Source organism: Rhea americana, unplaced genomic scaffold (genome assembly GCF_003343005.1).
Source record: "Rhea americana isolate MKP2758 unplaced genomic scaffold, rheAme1 scaffold_284, whole genome shotgun sequence".
Classification (NCBI taxonomy): Eukaryota; Metazoa; Chordata; class Aves; order Rheiformes; family Rheidae; genus Rhea; species Rhea americana.
The window spans coordinates 887,457-911,359 of NW_028186406.1; the positions used below are offsets into that span (position 1 = coordinate 887,457).

Consider the following 23,903-nt stretch of genomic DNA (forward strand, 5'->3'; position numbering starts at 1 on the left):
GCAGCTCATCTAAAGCATTAGAAGTGCTARTGAGAGTACAGAGGGGCCACAGGAAATGACCCTACCTCGTCCTTGCCAACGGATATCCTAGAACTGCCCCCTTTCCAATCTTTCTGCAGAGAGAAGCAAAGTTTATGGTAAAAGGCACAGATGCCGAACTGAGTGGCAAATGGGCACTCARATGAGAGATAGTTGTGATTTAATCTTTTTTTCCTATTTAAAAAGGGGTGGGGGAGGAGAAGCTAATGGTGACCAGCAGTGTGTATTATTGCTAAGTATTACTGTTAGCTTCATGTATAGGAGAAACCTCCGGTGTCTTATGCTTAATGAAAACCACTTTGTGTATCTTGTTGGATTATAGTCCTCATTTATCAAATCCATAGAGCTGATGACAAATTTACCTTCTGGTCTGACTGCTACTGATAACAGTGATAATTCTTCAGTAAGTGAAGAACCTGATTCCAAATTATATTGAACACAGAAACACAATCTATCTGAGTTAACGTGACTTCTTAGAATGAGGGGAAGTGACAGCATATGCCAAAGTGAAGCTTCAGGATAAGAAATCTGCTCATTACCCAKTAGACTTGGTTTGCAGGTTCAGATGGGTTTGAGATTTAGCAGTTAAAAGAATCTGATCTGGTGTATTCAGGTGCTCTATGCATTTAATTAAAATGAACTCTTACAAAKAATTTTCTAACCATTTCTAGATTTCAGCTGTCAGTCTCAGCGTATGGAGTGTGACAAGACAGTTTGATAGCTCGAAGAGATGTTTTATCAATTACCAGGACCTAGAGGAGCTGAGGAACAAAAATACTCTTTGATCTAGAGTTTACATTCCTTTGAAGTTGTACTACACATTTGCCTTTCCTAACAATTTCGAGCTGTAAAAGCATAAAAATAATTCTTGTAACCTACCTCTATAATAATCAACCTTTTTTAGATTTGTTGCTCAGGCATCTTTTCTTTCCAGAGTTTTTCAGTGTTGCACTGTCAGAAGGAAAAGTCAACAAGCATCTCAGCGCTGCTGGAGCATAATATTACCTGTGGTTGTGCAGTGTGCTCTGCACACTTTGACTATTTACTTGCATTGTGTCAGTGTGATCACAATTGATTCCTGGTCTGTATATTTCAAGTTTTCTGGTATGTTTGGGATTGACACCTGACAGGCCAGGTCCTTTGCGAGGATAGTGTCCCTTGGCAAAGGATACCATTATTCCTGCAATGACAGTTGTTACAAGTACAGTGCACTGATGACCAAACAATTCCAATGCTCCTTTCATTTATGTGCTGAATCTCAGGCAGAAGTGAAGGATGTAACTGAGTTCAGATCTCTGCTGATGACTGGCTGCTGAACTCTCTTCTAATACCTGATAAAGTAAAGCTACTTGTTAAATATATTTGCTAAAGTTTTTGATTCTGCAGGACAAGAAAGCTTTATTTCTACTCCAGTGTTTTCAGAGCAAAAAATGACATGGTTCTTCCCTTACAGGGTGGAGAAGCTGCTGGTTTAAAATAAGTTACTGTAGGAGCAAGGAAGGATGGAAGATGACRAAGACTATTGACTGCAAGGGGAAATAGCTCTGCACCTTGCACTGCAGCCATAGTCAAGAGGAGGAATGACAGAAATGTCAGGAGCTTCATATTCACCATGGCTTTGCCTTCTGAGTGTGCTTCTCTGCTGCCTACCAGGTAAAGGATGAATAAATGTGGGTGGAAAGACTAGTCCATGCTGGTATATAGGCTATATGCAACTCCACTGACTACCTCTTATTGGCAGTCAGACAGGGAAATCCGCCATCCAAGGCATATGTTTCCTTCAACTTTATCACTTTCAGATACAGACTTTGTCCCTCACCAGTGATTTTAAAATATGATTTTATCCTATAGTTGAATATCAGCTGACTCATGCCATGCCCTCGGTTATTGTAGGTGTGTTTCATGCTGCTAAAGAAAAAGGAATTTTGTTTCCTCTTTTCTCCTGACTGAGACTCTTTAATCAGCACTGAGTTAACCACAGTGACTTGGGCTAACCACAGAACTAACACCTTTGTGGCTTGTTTGCCTTCTCAAAGAAGGGGAGATTGGCACTGGAAGGGAAAGTGTAATGTTCTATATAGACAGCYCAGAGTAGACACGGTTCTCATCTTTATCCTGGGAAAACTGTATTTTCCTCTAAGTGTAAGGCTCTGCACTGTACTGCAAAATGGGGAAGAGGGTCCCTGTAAGTGCCTGGGGTTCAGTCACTGAGATGGAAAACCTTGGGGAAAAAAAAAAAAAAAAAAAAAAAAAAAAAAAAAAAAAAAAAAAAAAAAAAAAAAAAACTTGGTTTTCCTGGCCTCTGCTAAAAGGGCTACTGTTTGCATACTGTGAGTTATGATTTCTTCTTATTCACTTTGAATTTCCTGTCTTGTCTTCACATTCTGGTCTTGTATACTTGTCCTTGTTTCCTGTCCCATTTTATCTTTCTTTGTTTTACTATTCCCACGGCCTCTCTCACTGCTAGAGTTAGTTTTCAGCTAAGAAGGGTGTGGTAGGACGGGCAGTGGTCCTGCCTACTGTTTAATAGCAAAATCTTTATTTATATTCCTAAAAGGGAGATATATGCCAGACAAATCACACATCACAGGCAAAATGTACCTGATACTCTCATTAACGGAACTCAGTCACATTGGAACACATATTCAATTTAGTGTTAGTCCTTTAGTGTGATAGACTTCTGTTATAGGGTAAAAAGAGGTTTATTAGCACATAGTATAACCAAAGGAAAGGAATTTGAGGCTTAAGGGGAACTGTGCCTCCAAAGTGAGATAATACATTCAGTGAAAACTGAATGTGAGCGAGCTGTGGCACAGCAGCAGAATGAAGTATTGTAGTTTATATCACTCCAGTAATCCAAAAGAACATATCTTGAATATTCAGATATTTCTGTAGTTCCTCTGAAACATATTTTGAATAATCAGTCCTGAGAGCACATACATTGTAACCTACCTGCTTTGGACAGGCAGGCTTGGCCTGACCTCTGGTGTCCAGTACCTAGCTGCATTAGAAGTGGAGAACCTCTCAATTGGAAGCAAAAGCTTTTCAGTGGTTGTAGTGGTTGTGATGGTATAGTTACAGTCCATCCTTGAATTAAGTCCATCCAAAGGTGACTCTGGGGCGAATCTGTAGTGCTATTGCCACCCTGCACACCAGATGTGGTGTGTTCTTTCAGGCAATTGCACCAGTCTTTTTCTTTAAGGTAGAACAGAGCTTTCAAGGCATTTTGTTGCATTTAACACTGAAGCATGAAGAATTTCTGAAGTTGGGCAGAGAAATGGCAAAAAGGGAAAATGCCTGTTTTTCTTGCAGGGAGAAAGCACAATGTGAATAAATGTATACTTTTCGATGTTATGTCTTGGTGGTTTATTCTAGTACAGTCTTCTTACTAATTTGTTTGACAGATATTATAAAAATGTGTCTTTCATCTTTTTGTCTAGTTCATCTTTTAGCCTTTCATCTTTTCAGTCTTTTTATCTTTTGCCCCAATGAGGTGACTGATCATTCTGTTACATAAACAAAGAAGCCACAAACAAATATGCTACCTTTCTCAAGGATGGGATTTTCAGACTTGAGTTCTGTTTCCTCCTCATAGGCAATTCTGGGGAGAAGGAGTTTCTGTTGCACAGGAAGGCTTTGCCTTTGCTGGGTTATAGCCCCAGGAAACTGCTGCCTGCCTTCCTGCTGGAGACTAATGAAATGTTCCAGCCTACTGTGTATTCTATTGTACTAGCAGTTCAGTTCTGTAGTTGGAGCTATAGATCAAGCTCTCTGTAAATCAAAAATGCTGCCTTGAATTGGATCAGGAATTAGTGGAATGTATTTCACAACCTGGTGGAGAGAGCTACACAGGTATATTCTAATTCTCACAAGTAATTGCTTTGGATTTCATGCATCTGTCTTTACTCAAACCATGCTAAGTTTGGTCTTTTAACTTACAAGATCGGACCTGACCCACATACGTATTTTTCATATATTCTGTGGAGATCAGTGTTAAATAACTGTTAGTAAAGGCATGTTGCACAAAGCATTGCATTGTTTTTCATCAGCAGAAAGGACCTGGTTTGAGTCATGAACAAAACACTGATATTAAACATAAGCAAATATGTGTTAAAGAAATGAAACTCRACTTAATTCCCAAGTTGTTCTCTATAGCTCTTGGGAATTCTCTGTATTTTTGTGTCAGGATGTGTATGACTGAGAGCCTTTGCAGGCAGATAATGAATAGGTCTGGTTTCCACAACAACCAAATCCAAACATGACCTGTGTATTTTATCAGCTGGGACTTAAAACTAGAGCTGCCTTTGCCTGAAGCAAAACTGGAAAAATGTTAACTTCAGATTTGCTTGCACTTTGAATTACATTTCTATATATCAATCATCATGGAATAAAAATGCTAGTTTTACCTATGAAATCTTSAGTCAGAGCTGTAAAATATCAGGTATGTAATATTCTGTTTGCAGTTCTTGTTCTATTTAAGTTTCTTAATACTGATTTAGTACTAAATGGTGATGAGACATAGCATAATCCAGTGGCATCTGCTACTGCAAATGAAAAACACATTCTCTAATGTAAATCTTGTATGTATTCAATTTTGTTATACTTTAGCAAATGAGGACTATTATGAAGGCACTGAAAGTAGCAGTTGAAAATGCATGTCCATTTCTAATCAGTTGCTTGAGTATGCTGGTACAGGTAAACAAATGTCTAAAACTGTACATGGATGGTAAGTGGCCTGGTATGGTAGCCCCTTGTGCAGCTTTGAACAGTGAAACATAGGTTAAAGAAGGTGAATTAGGTGAGCCTGAAAGCAAGTAAAGAGTGAGTAACAGCAAATTGAAGCTGGGCAGGCTGGATTGAAGCAAGTCTGTTTCATTTGTGTTTTTGGTTCCAGTTTGGCTCCAACTTCAAGTCAGGCAGCTACTCCAGGTTCTGGAGGAGGTATCTGGAAGTCTGGTAAGTAAAAGGTATTTGTGGCTGTGAAACTGCGCAAGGGGTGAGRAGAGGGGATTTAATGGAATTCTGCAGACAAGAAGCCACAGAGTTTACCTAGGGTCCTAAGAACCTGATAAATGTGCAGGACCTTTGCGCCTCTGGAGACAGTGAGGACTACAAGGTAGTGTCGAGAGTGTAGGGGTCATTTGGACTGAGGATGAGTGCAAACTCCAGGTTAGGATGGTTACACATAGGCCTTGACCAGATACCTATATGCAGTGTTTGAGGCAGTGCTGTTTGTGCATAAATCCTGACAAAAAAAGATAAAGAACCTTGAGTCCCTTCTCTGCCCAATCACTGCCTTGACTGAGAGCTGTGGAGAGGGACAGTGAGTGTGGAGCGGGAGTGCACTGTCCTTCCTATGCCTTTACTGCTCCTGTGGAGGCAGGAGCTGTGCTGCATGGGGGCTATGATGTCATTTTTCTCCCAGAATTTGACTGCTTTGCTTAACACTTGGCCCTAAAGCATCTATGAAGAACTACTCACCTCTACTATGTAGCTGCAAATCTCAGTCTGGCTTTCTTCTTGCTAGAGAGCAGCACAGATGTATGCAAGGCTGTATAGCAGCATCTCAGCATTTATTGTAAATAGATATATTGCATTTTAATGATGGGAATGGCTAAAACTAAGCTTTAAAATGTTATGTAGTTCAAGTAATATACATGTATATGTAATATATACTTTGAGACACATGTTCTGTAGTGTTCCTAAGAATTCTATTTGAAAACCAATTTTGAAGTGTCAGGGATTTCTATGAGATAGGAATTCTAATTTTTGACAGTTGTCTTTGATACAGAAGTTGGTGTTTATAAGCTTTTTAACTAAAGCAGAGCAATGAAATTGCTAGCCAATGTAGACTAACGTACTTGGAGTTGAATATCCATYTGTATGCTTGATGTTCAGGACATATTCTAATGCTTTTCATGAGAATCCAGCCTTTAAGTTCTAAAAAATGCAATTTGTTTTCAGATGTTCTAAGAAAATGCCTAACTACTTTCGAGAAAGCAAAYTGATGTTATCAGAGTCCCTTAATGGCCAGCGCTGGATATTCCTGAAAAAAGGCTTAGATGACTTCAGAGATGGCTTTCCTCCTTCATCCGATAACATGATTGTGTATGGTACAAAACGAGCTGTCCCGATTATCCTTAAAACCAATACACTTAAATCTCCCTGCACGGCTAAATGGAAGGAAAGGAAGAGGTGCAAAATACAGGTCTGTCTTTCCAAGCTTAGCCTGCAGCAGCAAGCCAGGAGGGATTATGTTGCACAGGTAAGTATTTCCTGAGTCACCATTCTTTAGTGGTCTACCTACATTTGTAAGAAAGTATGTTTCTAAAGGTAATGACTTTGTAATTCCAGTTAAACAAGGATTCTTCAGAGAGCTARACCAGGAAACTAACTTAGCATATGAATTCTCTTGTCACTTAAACACAACTTTATTTTTAAGCAGGGTAAACGATACTTAATTTAACCAGAGTTTTAGACATCAGGTCTGAGTTGTCAGCAAATAACTTATGAACAGTATTACCAATGGGCAATTCGGAAATCTAGTGCCTGATAATGATGGTCAACTGATTACAGAAAATGCTTTACCTGTTAAAAGAATACCAATTTGTATTGGGCGAAACCTCTGGATTCAGAGAAGGTAGCTGAGTCCCTGACATCTTCTGTAAGACCAGGCAGCAGTGGAGCGCTCTCCACCCCAGACTACTAATGTCAGGGCAATGAGGTCATGTAACAAGGGGTTGTACTGGAAAGAAAACTTCAAAAGACTGGAAGGAAAATCTCACATGCAGAATAGTGGATTGACATGGAAGATGGCAGAGAGCAGCAACTTAGTAGGATCTGGAGAGCTGGTAAGCAGCCTGAATTGCAACTAATGCAATAGCAGTTTTAAGAAAAATATATAACGTGAATCTTCTGGCTTATGGAATGCTCTACTAACAGAGCTGATGAGGCCTCCATGTTGGGCAGTTTTTCACATAGCCCCCGAGAGGATTTCATCCACAAAGTATTTTTGAACATATGTTCTCTTTTTGATGGGCTTGCAGCTCTTTCAAGAAGTCATTGGTGTCCTGTATCCTGAAATGTGTTTGAGCAGCAAGGTTGGATACAATGATTATAAACAGAAGAACCAGCCTCCTGAGGAGATGCAGGAGGACAAGCAAACCAAATCAACAGGACCCCAGACACTGCCACTGTGAGTACAGGATGAAATGGAGAGCAATGTTAAGGGCTTTCTGAATCCTCCTTGCTCTAAGACGAGATGTGTGGAAAGAGGAAATTCAGGTTCATGCAGGCAGGCACATTCCCAGTCAGAACCAGACAAAACCAAACCTACTACAGGGAAACCTCTCAGCTAGTGCTGATCAGCTTAACATTTAATTTACTTCAGTGTTGTCTATCCTTCTGAGACTTAGTGTTCCTGTAAGCATTTTATAAAAACTTCTTCAGCTAGCCCTTTCACGAAAAATCTGTCAAAGGAGCAACTGCCAGTAGAGGATGAATTTCTCTACCTTCCTCAAATGATACCACTGATAAGCCATTTTATATCTTTCAACTTGTCCAGAGTCTAGTCAAGATTAGTGTTGAGTGATGCAAAAAAAAAAAAAAAAAAAAAAAAAAAAAAAAAAAAACTTTTTTTACAGCCTGAATCAGCTGAGGCAGAATGTAAGCAGTATTTTGTTTTTCTCTAGGTGCTTTTTAATAATGAGAGGAATAGTAATGGTTGTACATGACTGCAAGCTTTTTTGTTTTCTATTTTGAAAATTGTAGGTTATTTCTGAAATCTGAAGTCTTGCATCTAAATTTTGGCACTTTCTTGCTAGGTGGCAGGTGGAGCCTTGCCTTTTATGAGGTGGATATTTAGAACTGGTTCAAATTGCTTATGCTACTCCATGCAAAAAATGCTGCTGTGTCTGGTGGCAAAATATGCGAACTGTGGTGCAGAGGTGCAAACACAGGATCCAGCTTTAGGTTGTCTGCTAGAACTGACAACTATAGCTGCAACTGATCAAGAGGTGTTTCAAACTTGTTGTATTAATCTCTTCAGCAGCAAGGAGTCTCAAGGCAAAAACATGTATCTGTGGTTTTCCAAGAAGGTAGCAGCAAGAGAAAAGGCGACCAAACTGAATGACTTTGCTCTTCTTGATGAAAATATAAAGCGAGTTACCAAGCATTTTTGTTGCTGGGTTACTACTTTGGTAAGTTGCAAGAGACAGAGGTGAGGGGGGCAGGGAGGGAGGACTTCTCTGCCCCAAAACCTGCCACCATCTGCTATTTTTCTTCTAGAAACCAATGACTTCACTTAGGTCAAATGTCTTTAGATTTAGGTAGTGTGTGTATATTAAAAAAAAAAAAAAAAAAGATTCTGGTTGTGTTAATCCAAGAGCCAAAGAAAACCTTGCTTCTGACTCTCAGCTCTGTCATGTTGTGGCAAACAGGATTCAGTCTGTTGAAATGTAAAGCAAGGATAAGCAGAAACACTGCCAGGTAAGTTTGCTTAATGAGGGATTCCCAGGAGGAGCCATCAGTGTATGAGTCACTTTAACTCCCTACCTTGGAGCATTCCCTGTTCACCTGACATTAATACACCAATTCATATTTTAGTCCCAAACTGACTTTGGGCATACCTTCTGCTCACTGCAATGATGCCAGTACAAACATACTTGTAGATCAGCTCAAACTGTGACCTTGGGCTTACTGTTACTATAGATATACTTTTGGAGGATTGGGAAGAGGGAGTGTGTAAAAGCAAAGCAAATACATGCATGAAAAAGGTTGTAGGGAGAAACTGTCTTTGTCCATTCTGAGATTGCCTTGATGCTTTTATTCCAGGGAGGAGGGAACTGCAACATTGATGAACATACCCTCATGAACCTGTTCAGTGCCAACTGTGAAAGCAAGGCCCTCCTCCCCACACCTTTTCATATTGTACAACTTGGCAATATCCAAGCAGAGCAGCCAAAGGGCCAGGAGGTTTCAGCTCCCGGGGCTGCTGGCAGGAGTTCTCATCACACAAAGTATCGGCCCTGCCATGTTAAGGTATATAAGCCCATGTTGACATTTTCAAAAGCCTATATATTTTGGATGTGTTTCTGGGGAAGGATGTCCACTGGAAACAAGGAAGGGACCTGGTTTCCCAGAAGCACTTGTTATTTTTGTCTGCAGATGCGTTTTAAGAATTCAGTGTAGTAGTACAAGGAACTATTGAAGAACAGTTACTATTTTAAAATGTGGCAGAGCAGTAAAACAAAGAATGAGACCTGAGAGTATTACTTAAGCTTTAATGATACAGCATTTTTTGCTGGTCAAACTGCAGAGGATTCTCAGCAGCTTTGCACTCAATGGCAATTGACCGATTGGGAAAGCACTTTGGAATATTGTGTGAGCTTTGGATCATGTGAAGGATGTGGTCTCTGATTCATTTCAAAGGGTGGTTTGTTAGATATTGTAGTTGGTGCTTCTGAAACACCTCAGTCCTGAGTAGATCTGTGCCCCTGGCATGTGAAAGCAGAGGGAATGGTGGTGGCATAAGTAACCAGAAGAAGCTGAAACAGAACATTTGATTTCCAGTCTCTACTGTTATCTGCTTTTCTTGCTGCATTTACTCTCTTAAATCATTGAATAGGTAGATAAAAGGTAATACACTGAGGTTGTAGTTGGAGGAAGATTTTTAGGAAAACCTCTGTGGGAAAATTTTATAGAAGATGCCTGAGCTGGTCTAGTTTTGGCACTGCTTTTTTTCCCTAGCCCTCTAGCTAGGTTTGTTTTAATGCTCAGATATTCTGAAATGAAGCATTTATTCAGCCCTTAACTCCCAAAGTATAAATCTCTCAGACCTCCTTCACAGAGTCTTTGCAAAATGAGACAGTTAGCCAAACGGTGGTTAAAGTGCTTGAGGCTAGAGGTTTACAGAAGCAGCTTCTAACAGTCATAGACTTGCACCAACCATCAGACTTGCTATGTAACTTTGGGATAAAAGATCATTGCTGCTAGACCCTCTATAGACGGTATTAGTTTTCTGTGATACTACCAGTCTGTAGACCCATATGGCACGAAGGACAAATGCCAACATGATGAGAACATTGTAATGGTGTTTTTCACAGGAATTTTCACCGCCAAAAGAGATCAGATATGGATCATGGTACCTTGACCCCAAAACAYGGAGAAAACAGAAAAGGAATGAACCCTTAAAAGCTCTGGAAGCAGCGGGCAATAGCCTTGGGAATGGAAAGCGTCAGTTTGAAAAGGTACCATGAGTGTAAGGCAATCTGCAACATTGTTTTTATGTGACATAGAAATGGGAGAGCTTATGTTATTATGGGAACACTTCTGGGTGCTGTAATATGCCCAACAACTACAGACAAATGTAGAACAACCAGTGTTATCTAAGCCGAGACAACTGCTGTTAGAAGAGGCCAGTTCACTCAATTAGACTGGGGTTTTACAGCACCTACATGTGGATGATGGCTTGAGGAGGCAACTAAGCGCAAATCCAGACTTAGTTGAACTGTTTTAAATGGAATTCCTTTAATGCTCTTGGTATTAAATGTGGCCAAAATGTATTCCTTTGCTAAAAGCCAGCACGTGACTTTTCAGACTACTGTAAGGTGTTTTTCACTTGATTTTGTTTTATTATTACATCTGACTTTACAAACGAGTTGGTTAACTGTGGTACAAGCAGATGCCTGCCCAAAATATCCCAAGGAATGATGAGAAATAAAGGCTGCTAGCACTGTACTTTGGCCTTTTCAGGTTATTAAAAGGTGCTTGAAGAGCCAGCAGATTTTTTTTATTATTATTATTATTTTTTCAATTGCTGGTTTTATCTGGATGTGGGTTTAATTCCTTAAAAAAAAAAAAAAAAAAGGGAGGGGGATGTACTCCATGCTTGCTACATGAACATAAGGGAAGCAGAAGATTTTCTTCATGGTCTAGAGGGAAATCCTTCCAAAGGTAAAACCAAGGAGTTGTACATTACTAAACCAGTTGTCCATGTGTGAAGGTCGGTATGCTAGATGAGCGCCACTGCTGTTTTCTTATTAAAAGCTGGAATAGAGCCAGATTCCAAACCAGGGGATATAGTGATACATGCTAGTATTTGACAAGCAGTATGGGGTTGGTTCTGAAGCCAGAATACAGGATAGCTTAATTGCATCTGTCAAAAGAGAATCTTGGAAAAAAGATGCCTGGGAGCAGCTAAGCTCAGAAGAACACAAAGGCAAAGATCATTGTTTTGTGACTACTGCCTAAGAACAWAGGCAAAGCTTTCTGCCACTCCCAACTCATCCTGGGAATATACCACAGATTGAAGGTGGTAGTGTTTTACTTGCATAGAAAATAAACCTCCCCTCCCAAAGATGCTGAGAATGAGAGGAGCTTGAGGGGGGGGAGGACAATTATTTCATATTGCACAGAACATTGAATTATAGAGTCAAGTTAAAACTGACTAGAAAAAAGATCAAGTCCATGAAGCAAATTCATGTTTTTCAAAAGAGCAAATCAAACATCAACTTATTGTTACCAGTTAAAGTTTAGTGATTAGTTTTGAGAGCCAGACAGATGTTTTCTGGTTTTGTTTGGCCTGATGAAGCTGTCTATAAATTTGTGTGATTTATCTATTTTTGAAATTAATTTAGGAGATGGAAATTCCACAGTTGCACAGTACACTTGCCTTTAAGGAGTTCCTGGAAAGAAAGGGCTACCGAAAGCCTCAGGTGAGTTGGGAGAACCTGTCAAAGGTATTGTCTGTGCCTCCAATTCAGTGAGCCTGTGGCTTTTATGGTGTTGTTCCAGGGTCCTGGCCATGCAATTAGCTGGATTAGGGACTTCTGGCTCCCTGCTCCTCTGAGTGTTAGAGCTTGTGTTGAGAGCAGGGGAGGGATGAGTTTCTCCCAGTCAGGGTGTCCAACTGCAACAAGGGGCTCATTCAGCAGGGGAGCTTGAAAGCAGTACTGGATCCCCTTGCTTAGGCTTAGCCTGAAGGAGCAACACAGGATACAGTGCCATATTTTAATGTTGTCCTTAAGTGAACAGCTATTTTGACGTACACTTAAGTAGCATGGCTCTGCAGCTAATGTGGCTGAGAGGCTGAGACCCTTTGAAAGGTGTGTAGAAGCCAGCACTACCTTAGCTGTGGATAACTGGGCATAAAATGGATCTTGCTCTTTGAAGGCTCAGGAAGGAGTCTGGCTGGGTTTGGGGGCTTGTATCMTATAAGAACAATCTGCAATGTGAGCAGTGTGTGTACGGGATTTTGACTCCTYTTCATATCTAAGCGACTTTCTTCACTTGTTCAGTAATAAGTATCATGTTTACATTTTGAATCTTTTGTTTTAGTTCCTTCTGAAAATGCTGGCTGGGGGAGATGACGGTGGAGCTTATGAGAAACATCCAAAGCTTGCAAGTAACATTGCCCAAAGAGGCATGACAAAAYTGGAGAAGATTATTTCATAGTTGTTGAATAAAAAAAATGTTTTCTTAAAATGAATAGGAGGTGGTAGCTGAGCTGCTTGTAGGAGAATAATCTCACATTGGAGTGAACTTGAAGATAGCTTGCAGAAGTGGCCAGATCAAGTTTGGAGGTCAGACATGGACTAAGAAATTCTAGACACCGAACACTTACACAGCTTAGTAGTGCTTCAGTCTGGCTTGAAGACACTAAGACTTCAGCTGCACTGTAATACACTGTTCTAATCAAAGAGCCTTGTCCACAATTAACTTACTACTTTGAAAGTATCCAGAATGGGTTTGCTGCTTTATAGAATAAGTCCTTATATATGATTTCTGTAGGAACTAGCTGATTGCAGTTTATATATCTAGAGAAAAATGGAAACCTTCCATCTGAGAGAACTATACTGCTTTATACACTGCAGGATGATCCCAACATGCCCACAGCTAAAACTGACATAAGCAGCCTTTTGTAATATAGATGCCATCAAAATCATAGATTATTATCTATTAATATACCAAAAAATCTAAAAGATAACTCAAATGCAATCATGCATAGCCCTATACTACTACATGTAGGAGATAAAGCACTGGTTTGCTGCAAGACTTTCATTGTAGCTGGGATTCCAGATGGCCTCCAATACTTTTGCTTCACCAGTATATCAGAAAAGCAGAAACAGGATAATGATAGAAGGAACAATTTTCTTAGAAACAGTCTAACTGCAGAAATGGATTTTCTCAGAGCAGAGTCTCTCAGATCTGAAACCTGTACACTTCAGGTACACTCTAGGAACTGGGCTGTCCTAGAGTCCTTGGCCTATCTGAGTTCAACTGCAGTTTGGCCTGCTGGCCAGCAGTTACTTTTGATAAGGAGTTGCTTRTATGCTGAATTCTCTACTGTAAAACAATATGTTCAAAGACTATTTTTGCTCAACTTTRTGCACTTCAGTTTTTGCAGTTTCCTGAACTTTTTCCCTAGGCTGGAAACAGGATTATAAGAATAAATTTCTATGCCTTCAGAAGGACCTTAAAAAAGCAAGAAATCCYTCTTGCATGCAAAATTGCCAGAAGATTGACAAGAACAGGTTTGGGAGGAGGTGAGTGCAGAACCAGTCTGTAAGCAGATGCAATAGAAATGTGTTTCTACAGAGTCCTATACAAAAAATCAATTTAGCTTAAAGGTTGAGGCAAAATATTCAAAAAATATTGAATAGAGCTGAAAAGCTCATCTGAGTTGGAAAGAAAGGGACGGAGTGAACTGGGTTGGTAGAAAGGTATTGCATACAGTAGAAAGTGCTGCCCCCTGCAGTCACCTGAAGCGCAAGATGGAGCTGTTCTCTTTAAAGGGAGGCTCTTAGCCCAGCATCAGGACTAACAAGCAATACCATCTTCAAGTAGTCTGACCACACACTCTCAGAAAGAAGGTCTTTCAAGGCAAAGCACCTTTTCATCGGCATCTCAAAGAATACAGTCCCCAACAAGAGGCATTACTCCTGTCCAGCRGCACCTCTTCCCTTGGTTAGAAAGCCCTAGACCTGTCCATGTGTGCTCTTAGGGACAAGTAGATCTGTTCCTCCTGTTTTATAGTCCTGATCTTTCAGATAAAAAGAGTCTTTTTTACATGTTTCATTTAGTTTGAGTTTTCACTTAAAACCTTGGCAGCCCAGCCCATCCATAGTTACAGGATTGGGATAGCTATTTTGGGTTTTCCCTCTCAGAAAAGATGGAGGAATGAATCCTGCTTTTCTAAAAAAAAAAAACAGGCAGCTCATATAGGGACTTTGAAAGTGGTTTGTTTGTCTCTTCCCTCTCCTGCCCCCATTTCCTGGTTGTTGCCTGTTCTTCCCAAGATCCTCTAAGCAAGCACTTGTGTACAGCTGCTTTGAAAATGGTCTATGTCCGATTCCTCTTACCTGCACACCTTGTGATACTATATCCTAGAGGGTAGTTTCTTTTGATAAGAGTTTGACATCATCTTGCCCAGTGTGAAAACATCTGATTTTGTTTTCTAAGTGTTTCACCAGTTCTGGGCTATGTGGATCTAAAGGCTGTTAACACACGCCATTTTCTGAATGTCCTCTTTGGTCATRTTTTCGTGTATTATACATTTCTGCTTATAGGCAAATATTATATGATCTTATTTTCCCCTAAGCAGTTTTGTAGCCATTCTTACTGTAATGCTTGGACATTTCAGTTTCTTTAATCCATTTATTTATTAGCATCTCTGACTTAATTGTACATTTAACCCTCTTTTAGGGACTAAGAGCTAGTCCTAAAAAGGTAAAGAARATGAGGTACTAGTTCATTTCAGATGGGACCTCAGTCTAAATCATCTTACAATTTCACGTACAGGGGTTAAGCCACTTGCTGGATTGAGCAGAGCATGGTCAGGGAACAGTGAGAGGGTTCTTGGGCCATACGTGGCAGTTTCCCAGCTTGGCAGGGGCACTGAAGCTGGGGGAGCTCCAGCAACTGGAGCTTCAGCTGGTGCCTGCCTGTCTGTGGACTGAAGCAGTGCCAGATGTGAAGCTTGACTTGCTGGGCTGTGGTGTCCCTGTAACCATAGCTGTGCCTGAGCCTAACATAGCTTACACAGCTTCTCACAGGCAGCCTGCAGCAGGGCCAAGAGCTGCACTCACTCTCCTGAACTGTTGTCTGGATCTGTGACCATCTGCTCCTGCTCAGTCTGGACTTGGGACAATGCTCAAACATACACCAGTTTTGGTGCTTTTACTTGAGCCTAATATACAGTCAGAATATACAGTTCAGTAAGCTGAACACCTAATCACAGGAGTACTTCCAGACAGTCATATCAATATGTTGCACAAGTCTTTGCCCCTTTTTGTTTGGTTTCTCCTTTTAACTGGCTATCCTCTTTTTGCAGTAAACAGAGGCAATTGATATTTTTGTAAGGCCGTTTTATATAACTCTAGTGTAATGTTATGGTATTTTTCATTTTATCTTTTTTTTTTCTTGTTTCAAAATTGGACACCTAAAGGTTTCCTTTTTAGGACAGGGATCTTGTGTAGAAATGACTAACCCCCAACGTACACTATCTTGAAGGTATTTCTTAACAGACCAGTAAAATTCAGACCTACAGATTCCAGTGTTGAGCAGTATCTAGGTGTTGTGCAGATCTTCCCATTTTGGTCTTGCTGACTCACACGACCTTGAAGCATCAATGTACAGTTACCAGAGTAGTGCAGAGCAGATCAGATCCTAAAATCATAAACCTATTCAACCTCAATGTGTCATAGTTTCTTCAAATGTATCATTATTTCTATCTAAGTATTTCAGGTGCCTTGACCTGCCCATATAAGTAGGAAGTAGGGAAGAATTCTTCATGCCATTCACTGTGAAGTGGGGAAGCATCATTAAAGATTTGGCTTTTTTTTCTGAACACCACTGGAATTTAACACACAGACTGCTGCAGAAAAATATTTAATATTTCACTAACAAAGCTCAAATTATGGGCATCAGGGTTTTGCTCTATTATTACTGCAGTAATGTGTCAAGCCCAATAAGGGCTTCTCAGAACAGCTTAAAGTTTTACAATCAACTTTTAACAACAGTGAGAAAAAACATACCAGTTTTCCCAAATGTAATGCTGGGGAATGCATTTGCATATGTGATGCGTCTACTGACAATACCATGTCTAATGCATATAATGTAATGTACTACATGGAATCAGCTCCTTTATTCAATGAGGGTTTCTTATATGAAGAAGAGAGAACTGAGGTGACAGATTAAATGAATTCCTAACTAGGGACCTGCTCTTGTGATTGGAGCAGCCCCATGGGATTTCTTGCAGATCTGAATGCAAAACCAGGAAGAAAATACTCAAGCTAACTTGATTCTTAAAACAGCAATTCAGCTGGGAGCAGGGGCAGAGGAATGAATCATTATCAGTACATAAACATGGAAAGCTTAATACCTAATGTGTCCTGGATGAGTTTACTATTCCTGGAACACCTGAGGTCCTGGCACCTTTGTGAAAAGCTTCGGAGCAGCAGCATCTTTTGATCTTCTCTAAGTGTTTGTGAAAACCAGAAGTTTGTGATTACCAAAGCAAGAGAAGGGTTTAGGGTTTATTTTTTTACAAAATATTTTGAAAATATGATTTCTCAAGTCTTGCCCCTCATCTTTTCTCTCTCAAGTATGATTGTACACCAGACTTCTAATAATGCTACCAGCTTGTGCAGAGGTTTGGTTTAGATTGCTCAGGAGAGCAAATGCACAGACATTCCTGCTGATGTCTGTAACAGCCTTGCTTAGATAAGGACTAATTGAAGGCTGTCAAGCCAAATCAATGCTCCGTTGCTGTAAACTGGTGTAGTTCCCTTGATTTCAATGRAACTACACAGGTTTATACCTTCTGAGGATCAGTCTATAGGATGATAGTGTTTGAGATGTAAATGGTGTTGCAAATATATGCCAAGAATGTAAGAACAGTATATCTGACACTCAGCAGCTGTTCTTGGGGAATAGCGTTCTTTTTATGCTTAAAAACAAATAGAAACAAGTTTGCATTACTCTGAGAGCTGATATTTCAGACACTGTTGTCTAGGTACTATGCTGCTAGCATAAATGTATTTGTGATAGGAAAACAGAATGCAGCAAGGCATTAGGACAGCAATGGATTGAGCTAATCGGCATAGCAGGACGCTGGTGTCAGAGCTGCTCGAATGGTTTTTGTCTCCCCACGGTAGAGGAATGGGAAGGTTGTGGTATAGCATTTTTCTCTGTTGTAGGTGTAGCAAGTTTCCGTACCATCACAGGAGGTGCTCTGCTGAGCATTGTATATCTCACCACCTAGCTCAATTTCTATGGGATCGCATTTTTTGCATCTGGAAGAGACAGGGAATAGAAGAAATGTTAAAAGTTGTCACTAAAAGACATCCTTGATGAATCTCAATCTTTCATTTATCTGGCAGCTTGGCCTTTCTAGGCCACCTGTTTTACAAAGGAACTCCCTATCAGATGTTCTCTGGCTACAAACAGCATTGTTAAACCACTATTCATAAGGCAGGCCCCTAAAAAGAAKTATTAAGCAGGAAAGGTGCATTTTCCTGCTTTTAGAGACTTTCAAGATGAACAGAGCTTGGGATCTCCAACAAGGGATTGGAATGAAACTTACCATGCAAGTATGAGAGCTTTCTATGGGAATTCATCAGGAAGAGTAATTTGTTCACTTGGAAGAAAGCATTGTTTTATGGCTAAGGCATTGTAACAGAATAGGTGGCAGTTGTTAGCTCTCCAGGGAAAACTGTCTTGTATGACCTTGCCTTACTTTATCTACTGGCTTTCAAGGATGTTGGTGAACTGCCATGGGAAATGCTGCAAGGAGGTTAAGCATTAGGAAATTTTGTAAAGAAGACTACTTACAGGTCAGACATACTGTAGACAAAAGTGGTTCTGAGTGGGGACGTGGGGTCGGAGATGTTCTCTCGGCTCTTCAGGGGGACTCTAGAGGAAGGGAGGGTGAGAATTGCTCTGATGAAAACTGCTTATTAAGCACAAAACTACTTTTCTGATATAATGTGTTCTCAGCTCTCATCTTGTTCTTTATTCAGGTTATTTTCTTTCTGACCCTTCTCCYTGGTAAAGCACCAGATGGGAAATCTTGGCCCTTCTGTGCCCTCAAAGGCYAGAGATTTTTGCTTGGTTTCCAGGCATTTTATGGGAAGTCTGGATGATAGTGAATCCCTCCCCAAAAGCAATGCAGCAATTTCTGAAAGTGCTGCCTTTCACTACTGATGCTTCCAAGGTACCAACAGTGGTGTTACTTTTACCACTCTGGGCTTGCAGAGGCCTATGTGAGACTTGTAGGATATTGAGACAGAGGCATTTCATTAGTATTTTTCCTTGTTATGAGCCCTCCTCAAACTCCTGTAGCTCAAACTGAACTGGATCCATTTCCTTTTCTCCCCCACCCCCTGTCAAACATTTTGGCAGATTTCTGTGAATAAAGAGGACAGAAATCTCAGTCTGAACTAAAATCTGTCTCATGCCATTGACCTTTTCAGATATTTCAAGCATTAACTGGCTTTCCCTAGGCCCAAATAGCTCAATTCATAACATAGAGATCTAATCTGGAAATGGTAGAGTTCAATGTCATGGGACAAATTTGGTATCAGATTAGACTGACTGTGGAACAGTGCATTTTACAAAGCTGCAATGGGACTTCTTAAAACATAAAGATGCTTCTTGTAACTGGCGAGGCAAACATTAGCTGGACACATTTGAGCTAGGAAAACATGACGAGGCGTGAGATGGGAGCAAAAGTAATCACTCTAGGCCAGTATWGAAAACAGCCTGTGGGGAAACCTGTTTGCACCTTAAATGCCAGTAGATGTGAAATAATGCAAACCAAAAGGAACCAAGAAACACTACCTCCCTTTCACCATCTCCATGTAAGAGGTGCCTGTTACTTACATGATGCGTATGTTTCTCTCCAGGATTTCTTCTTCAGGGTTTTCTTTAGAGGGGACAAACTTTGAGGTCACTGTTACACACTTACACTTGTTGTTGACCAGCAGATACTCCTTATTCTCATCCTCATATGCCCGTGGATAACCTGCAAGTACAGGGTATGCAATCTCAGCATCAAAAAGAAAACTCTCTTGCAAGCTGCTCTAGCAGAAAGCAAAGCGATGAGAACCTCCTAGAGGTGCTTCCCCATTATGGCATCTGGATTGACTGAAGCCAAGGTCACTACAGGTAGGACTGAGTCCCTTTGCAAAGCTGAATTCAGCGCTCTCTACTGCTCAGCCTACAGTCTGCTCCTGTACATGGAGGAAATAGGGATGATGGGGAGGCAAAGACGAAAACTGAAATTGAGCGAGGAAAATTGGCAGGGGTATCTTATGAAACAAGAAGACAGAAAGTACCCAAGCAACCCATACAGCTACACCTGGCACTTTGACTGGCAGTTCAAGTGTGCTGTGTATCCAGCACATGGCCTAAGAATGAACCATGAAAGCACAGCATGAAACCTAGCTAGTGGCTCCCGTTCACGCAATTCCTGTAGTCAAACAAGGCTGRGCTACTCCACTGCTGCTCTGGTGGCTTCTGAAACATAGGCAACAATGGTTGCAAAACTGTCTAGAGGGAGGTTATCCAATTTCTGTTTCATTTTTCATGACTATTCTGGCAATCTGAACTCTAGTTTGGATCTGGACTTTAAATAAATATCTATGACCTTGTCAATGCGGCTGTCAGRCTCGTCCAATTTCCTACAGCGGTCCGTTGTCCCCAGGTGCCTTAGGGAACAAATGCCAAAAAGCATTAAAGGACCCAGTAGGAAGGCAACCTGCCACCTGGTGACCTGGTAATGAAAGGCAAGTGCCACTGACACATGCAGTTTGCAGGGAGAACTTTAACCACTACTTTCTGACCTGTTTCTAATGGACTTCAGTTTGGCAGCCAAGACTCTTACTCAAACAGAGAAGAGCCAGCCTGGTTATGACTGTCTCCTTCACTTTTAACACATCATTCAATATGAAACTCAGTCAAAATAATAGGGCAAAACTTTCCGTCTGTCACCCAGAAGACTCTTCTAGTGTTGCTGGTGGTGTGCAATGCCTACTTCCTCATTGAGCAAGTAGACATATTTGAARTAACTTGTTCTCTCTAAGCCTCTGGTTTCTAGACCCTTAACAGGTCTTACATAGCAGAGTTACATYCCTCCTAAATGGTCATTATCACCTCCCTCTGTATTTATAAATGCTACTAAGATTAGATTCACAGCTATTGCTTTGCAATGTTCCTATAGCGTTTCCAGCCTGCTTCAAAGCACCAAAAGCATTGTGAGAAAGTTTTGTTTGTAAGGGACGGAGACAACTTCTTCTGGGCTCAGATGGACCTCATAGCTCTGGAAGCTTGCCTGCTCTCCTAGCCCATTGGTTTAAACATGTGGAGAAAGAAGCAGCATGCTAAGTCCATTTGTGTTCATCACAGCATCTATGGAGAACTTCAGACTGAGTTAGAAGCTTTTGTCCTAATAGGTGAATTACTTTTCTTCTGACTCACCAAATAATGGATCATTAAATAATTAGCCAGTCCCATGCACAAGCTCACATCTAGTTTTTCATTTTCATGTCTGATGCTGCTGGTTTGCAYGAGCAATAGAACTTGTTGCTACAGGGTGAAAGGGAGAGAGGTGAAAGGGATGGTGCTCAAAGCCTGTAGGAACAAGAGGGTAGTGGGGGTCTGTCAGGATACGGTACTTTTTTGATCATTAGCTGCTTAATTGTGCCTGAAGCTGTCTGCAGGACCAAACAGCACCCAGTCCTCCGCAGCATCAACTGGCAGAGCCCACTTCTGCCACTGGASAATCTAGTCCATATGATGCAATGCAAATAGCGCTGTGGGTTTTCTGCATAGGGTTTTTTGGAGCTGTCCTCCTGCTTTCACAATACACCGGTTTCCTCTGTTTCCATTCTGCTGGATGGTTATTCACTGAGATCTTGCCAGCCCTCATGGCTGTGAAACACTCAGGCATTGAAACTTTTTAAAATCAATCCTCAGAATGACCTTACAATTTATACACTGGTTGCAAATGCTGCTCCTGTGACAACTGGCAGCAGAATCCCTTCTGAAGAATATTCACTTTGTGATTTTTAGATCAGGAAGGAAATTACTACACTCCCTTACTTTGAGCAGTAGAATGTTCCACATTATTTTAAAATAAGTATCACTTATTTTGCATCTCCTTTCCCGCCCCACTTACGCAGAAAAGAATGAATACGGAGCAAAAGKTCAGTCACACCTCTGACTGATTGCTCTGTGCCCCCCCAAGGCAGAAATCCACACCCATATCTGACCCATTGTGATAAAGGAGAAAATCATTATTTGGGGTTTAATGGTATTTGTCTTTGTATCTCTTCCTCCTCCCCCAAAGACTCTGCATGCCTCCTCTCTGCCACCTCATCACTCAGCATGAACATCTTCCCCCCTGACACAGAGGCTGTCTAGAAAAGCCTCTCTAGTCTCTGCCTTACTGAGCCTTAGTGTTTCTTCTTTTACAGATGTTCTGCAGCCACATCCATCTCCCTCTGATATCTGTCACTGTGTTCTATGCAACATTGTGCACAATTCTTCTAAGACCTTGATCCAAAGCCAGTCTTGAAGTCAGACTCCCATTGGCTTTGCCTGGCTTTAGAGCAGGTTCTAATTCATATGCATAAAATTGCATTAGCAAATGTACTACTTTATTAAGACAAACTGTAAGGAATATACTCTAAAACTACCATCCTGAATTAATTCCATATGTAATTCTACCTACTTATATTTTCAGTAATCATTCAACACACAGGTGTTGCACATTTTTTAGGTAAAGTTGTTGACAACGTTACCTAAAACGTTGTGAGTAGGATTTTTGAGGTTTATCAGCAACAACTCAAAGTATCACCCAGAAAAGCGCCTTTGGGAGAAGAAGGTAGTTAAATGCATAAATTCCTAATGCCGAAACATCCGCATGGCTTACTATAATATCATATTCCCTCTCTAATGGTTGCTTACACAGAGATATTTTGACAAAATATCGCATCTTTTAATATTGAGTTGTCTTGTAATATGTTGTGATATGCAGCAATGCATGCAGAAGGTAGTTAAATGCAAAATTCCTAATGCCTAAACATCTGCATGGCTTACTGTAATATCATATTCCCTCTCTAACGGACGCTATGCAGAGATATTTTGACAAAATGTCTTGTCTTTTAATATTGGGTTGTCTTATAATATGCTGTGATATGCAGCAATACATGCAGATGGAGCCCAACAAAATCCATAGCTAATAAGCTGCAGCGTACTAAAGAAGCAAGTGCATTCCAAAACTGGCTGTTCAAACTGCTGAATGTGAAAGCAGCTACTTAATTAAAGCAGAAAGAGGTCCAGAGAGACCAAACAGCTATTAATTTCAAAACAAATAGTGTAAATGTCACTGCTGCAGATGCAAGTAACTCAAATTTTGCTTTCCTTTAAGCAGCACGCACACACACACACACACACACATATATATATCAAGCCATGAGTATGAATGGAGAAAGCCAGACTGGGCTCTGTTGAACTAACACAGATTCAACAGTCAATATTTACCATTTTCTCCAATTGCAGCTAACGGATTATGCAGTCAGTCACACTTCATAGGAAACACTGCTTTAAATGAGCTGTTTGGGTATGTAATAAGCCCTTTGCTGAAAGTTAGAGGAACTTCAAAGAGGTTCTTATTTGTGATGTTGAGATTCTTTTCCTTGAACACAGATTTAATTCTGTGGACCAAATCCACCACAGGAATGCAGATGGCCTCAGACCATTATATCAAAATCTGGCACTAATACAGTCAATATCAACTATCTGTGAATCACACTGACTAGTCTGCTTGATGGGAGTCCAATTTCAGYATATCTGGTGTGAATCAAGAGTGTCTCCACCAGAATCAATGGAGTTACATGATATTAAACTACAGTGTGACCAGAAATGAGCCATCTATAGCCATATGACAGGATCATCCAGAAGAATTTAAAAGCTTTTACATCAGTAAAAGTCTTGCAATCTTCCTAGCACTGCAGAAAAGCAAGCATTCAAGCTTGTGATTTGTTGCTTCAGAAATCTGGTTAGGAATGGTTAATTGTAAAAAGTTAAATTTGCAGCCAGTCATCACTCTTTTAGCCTTGCAATAGGAATTAAACTTCTTGAGCAGGCTCTGAGATTCGATTTTGATGGTTAATATTATTAATAGTAAATTATACAAAATACATTGTTGTTTTGTTAAGCTCAGTTTTTTATGGTCTTCGTTTCTCACCTACCTGCCACAAGAATGAACCCCAAGGATACAGCCAAGGCCACCGACAGCAACAAAGAGCTCTTCATCTTGCCTTTCCTTCTTTTGAAGAACGTGAGTGCAGAACCTGAATCTGCCTATAAGGGAGCGCGCAAATGATACAGCTATTTGTTTCCTAAAATAAACAGCCCAGCCCGCTAACACTGATACTGTGGAAAATGTGGCTTGGGGACTGAAACCAAGCACGTTTAATGGTTTAATGCACAAAGAGTTCTGGCTTTCAAAGGTGGATGGGGGCAGGGGTTGCACTATTACTGCACATCTTTATTTTGTTCATCACGTAACCAGCAGCAAAGCTGCTGAGTGCATAGGAATGCAAAATCATTGTGGTCCTTAGGGGCCAACTTACCACCAGGGTCAGTGGCACTCTCCCGTCTGGGAGCAAAGAGTGCAAGGCAGGAAAGTGTACAGATAGCCAAGGGATAACAGCTCTTCCTCCTAGTTTTGAGAAATCAGACTATAAATCAGGCTAGTTTGACCCATATTATAGGAACATTCTGGACCTTAAGATCAGAGTCCTATTTGCACTAGATGCCATGCAAACATATATTAAAACCTGCCCYCAAAAGGCTCT

The 23,903-nt window shown here is 40.7% G+C and overlaps 2 protein-coding genes across 2 annotated transcripts; one reads left to right on the plus strand and one right to left on the minus strand.

Moving 5' to 3' along the window:
* Nucleotides 1-5,986: 5,986 nt before the first annotated feature.
* On the plus strand, nucleotides 5,987-12,492 carry LOC146593696 (protein FAM47E-like). Its single transcript, XM_085308866.1, has 7 exons — nucleotides 5,987-6,304; nucleotides 7,086-7,234; nucleotides 8,087-8,237; nucleotides 8,872-9,078; nucleotides 10,143-10,286; nucleotides 11,676-11,753; nucleotides 12,376-12,492. The coding sequence occupies exons 1-7, from the start codon at nucleotides 5,987-5,989 to the stop codon at nucleotides 12,490-12,492; spliced, it is 1,164 nt and encodes a 387-aa protein (XP_085164992.1).
* A 3,419-nt stretch (nucleotides 12,493-15,911) lies between these two features.
* Nucleotides 15,912-23,424, minus strand: JCHAIN (joining chain of multimeric IgA and IgM). The gene is made up of 4 exons (XM_085308857.1): nucleotides 23,295-23,424; nucleotides 18,922-19,063; nucleotides 17,872-17,952; nucleotides 15,912-17,333 (listed from the first exon to the last, which is right to left on the minus strand). The coding sequence occupies exons 1-4, from the start codon at nucleotides 23,356-23,358 to the stop codon at nucleotides 17,132-17,134; spliced, it is 489 nt and encodes a 162-aa protein (XP_085164983.1). The 5' UTR covers nucleotides 23,359-23,424; the 3' UTR covers nucleotides 15,912-17,131.
* Nucleotides 23,425-23,903: the final 479 nt, after the last annotated feature.

Excerpts from the sequence above, each read along its gene's own strand:
- JCHAIN (XM_085308857.1), bottom strand. The coding sequence starts at position 23,358 with ATGAAGAGCTCTTTGTTGCTGTCGGTGGCCTTGGCTGTATCCTTGGGG. Across the intron at positions 19,064-23,294 it reads GGGGTTCATTCTTGTGGCAG|GTTATCCACGGGCATATGAG; the intron begins GTAGGTGAGAAA and ends CTGTACTTGCAG. Across the intron at positions 17,334-17,871 it reads GTCTACAGTATGTCTGACCT|ATGCAAAAAATGCGATCCCA; the intron begins GTAAGTAGTCTT and ends TGTCTCTTCCAG.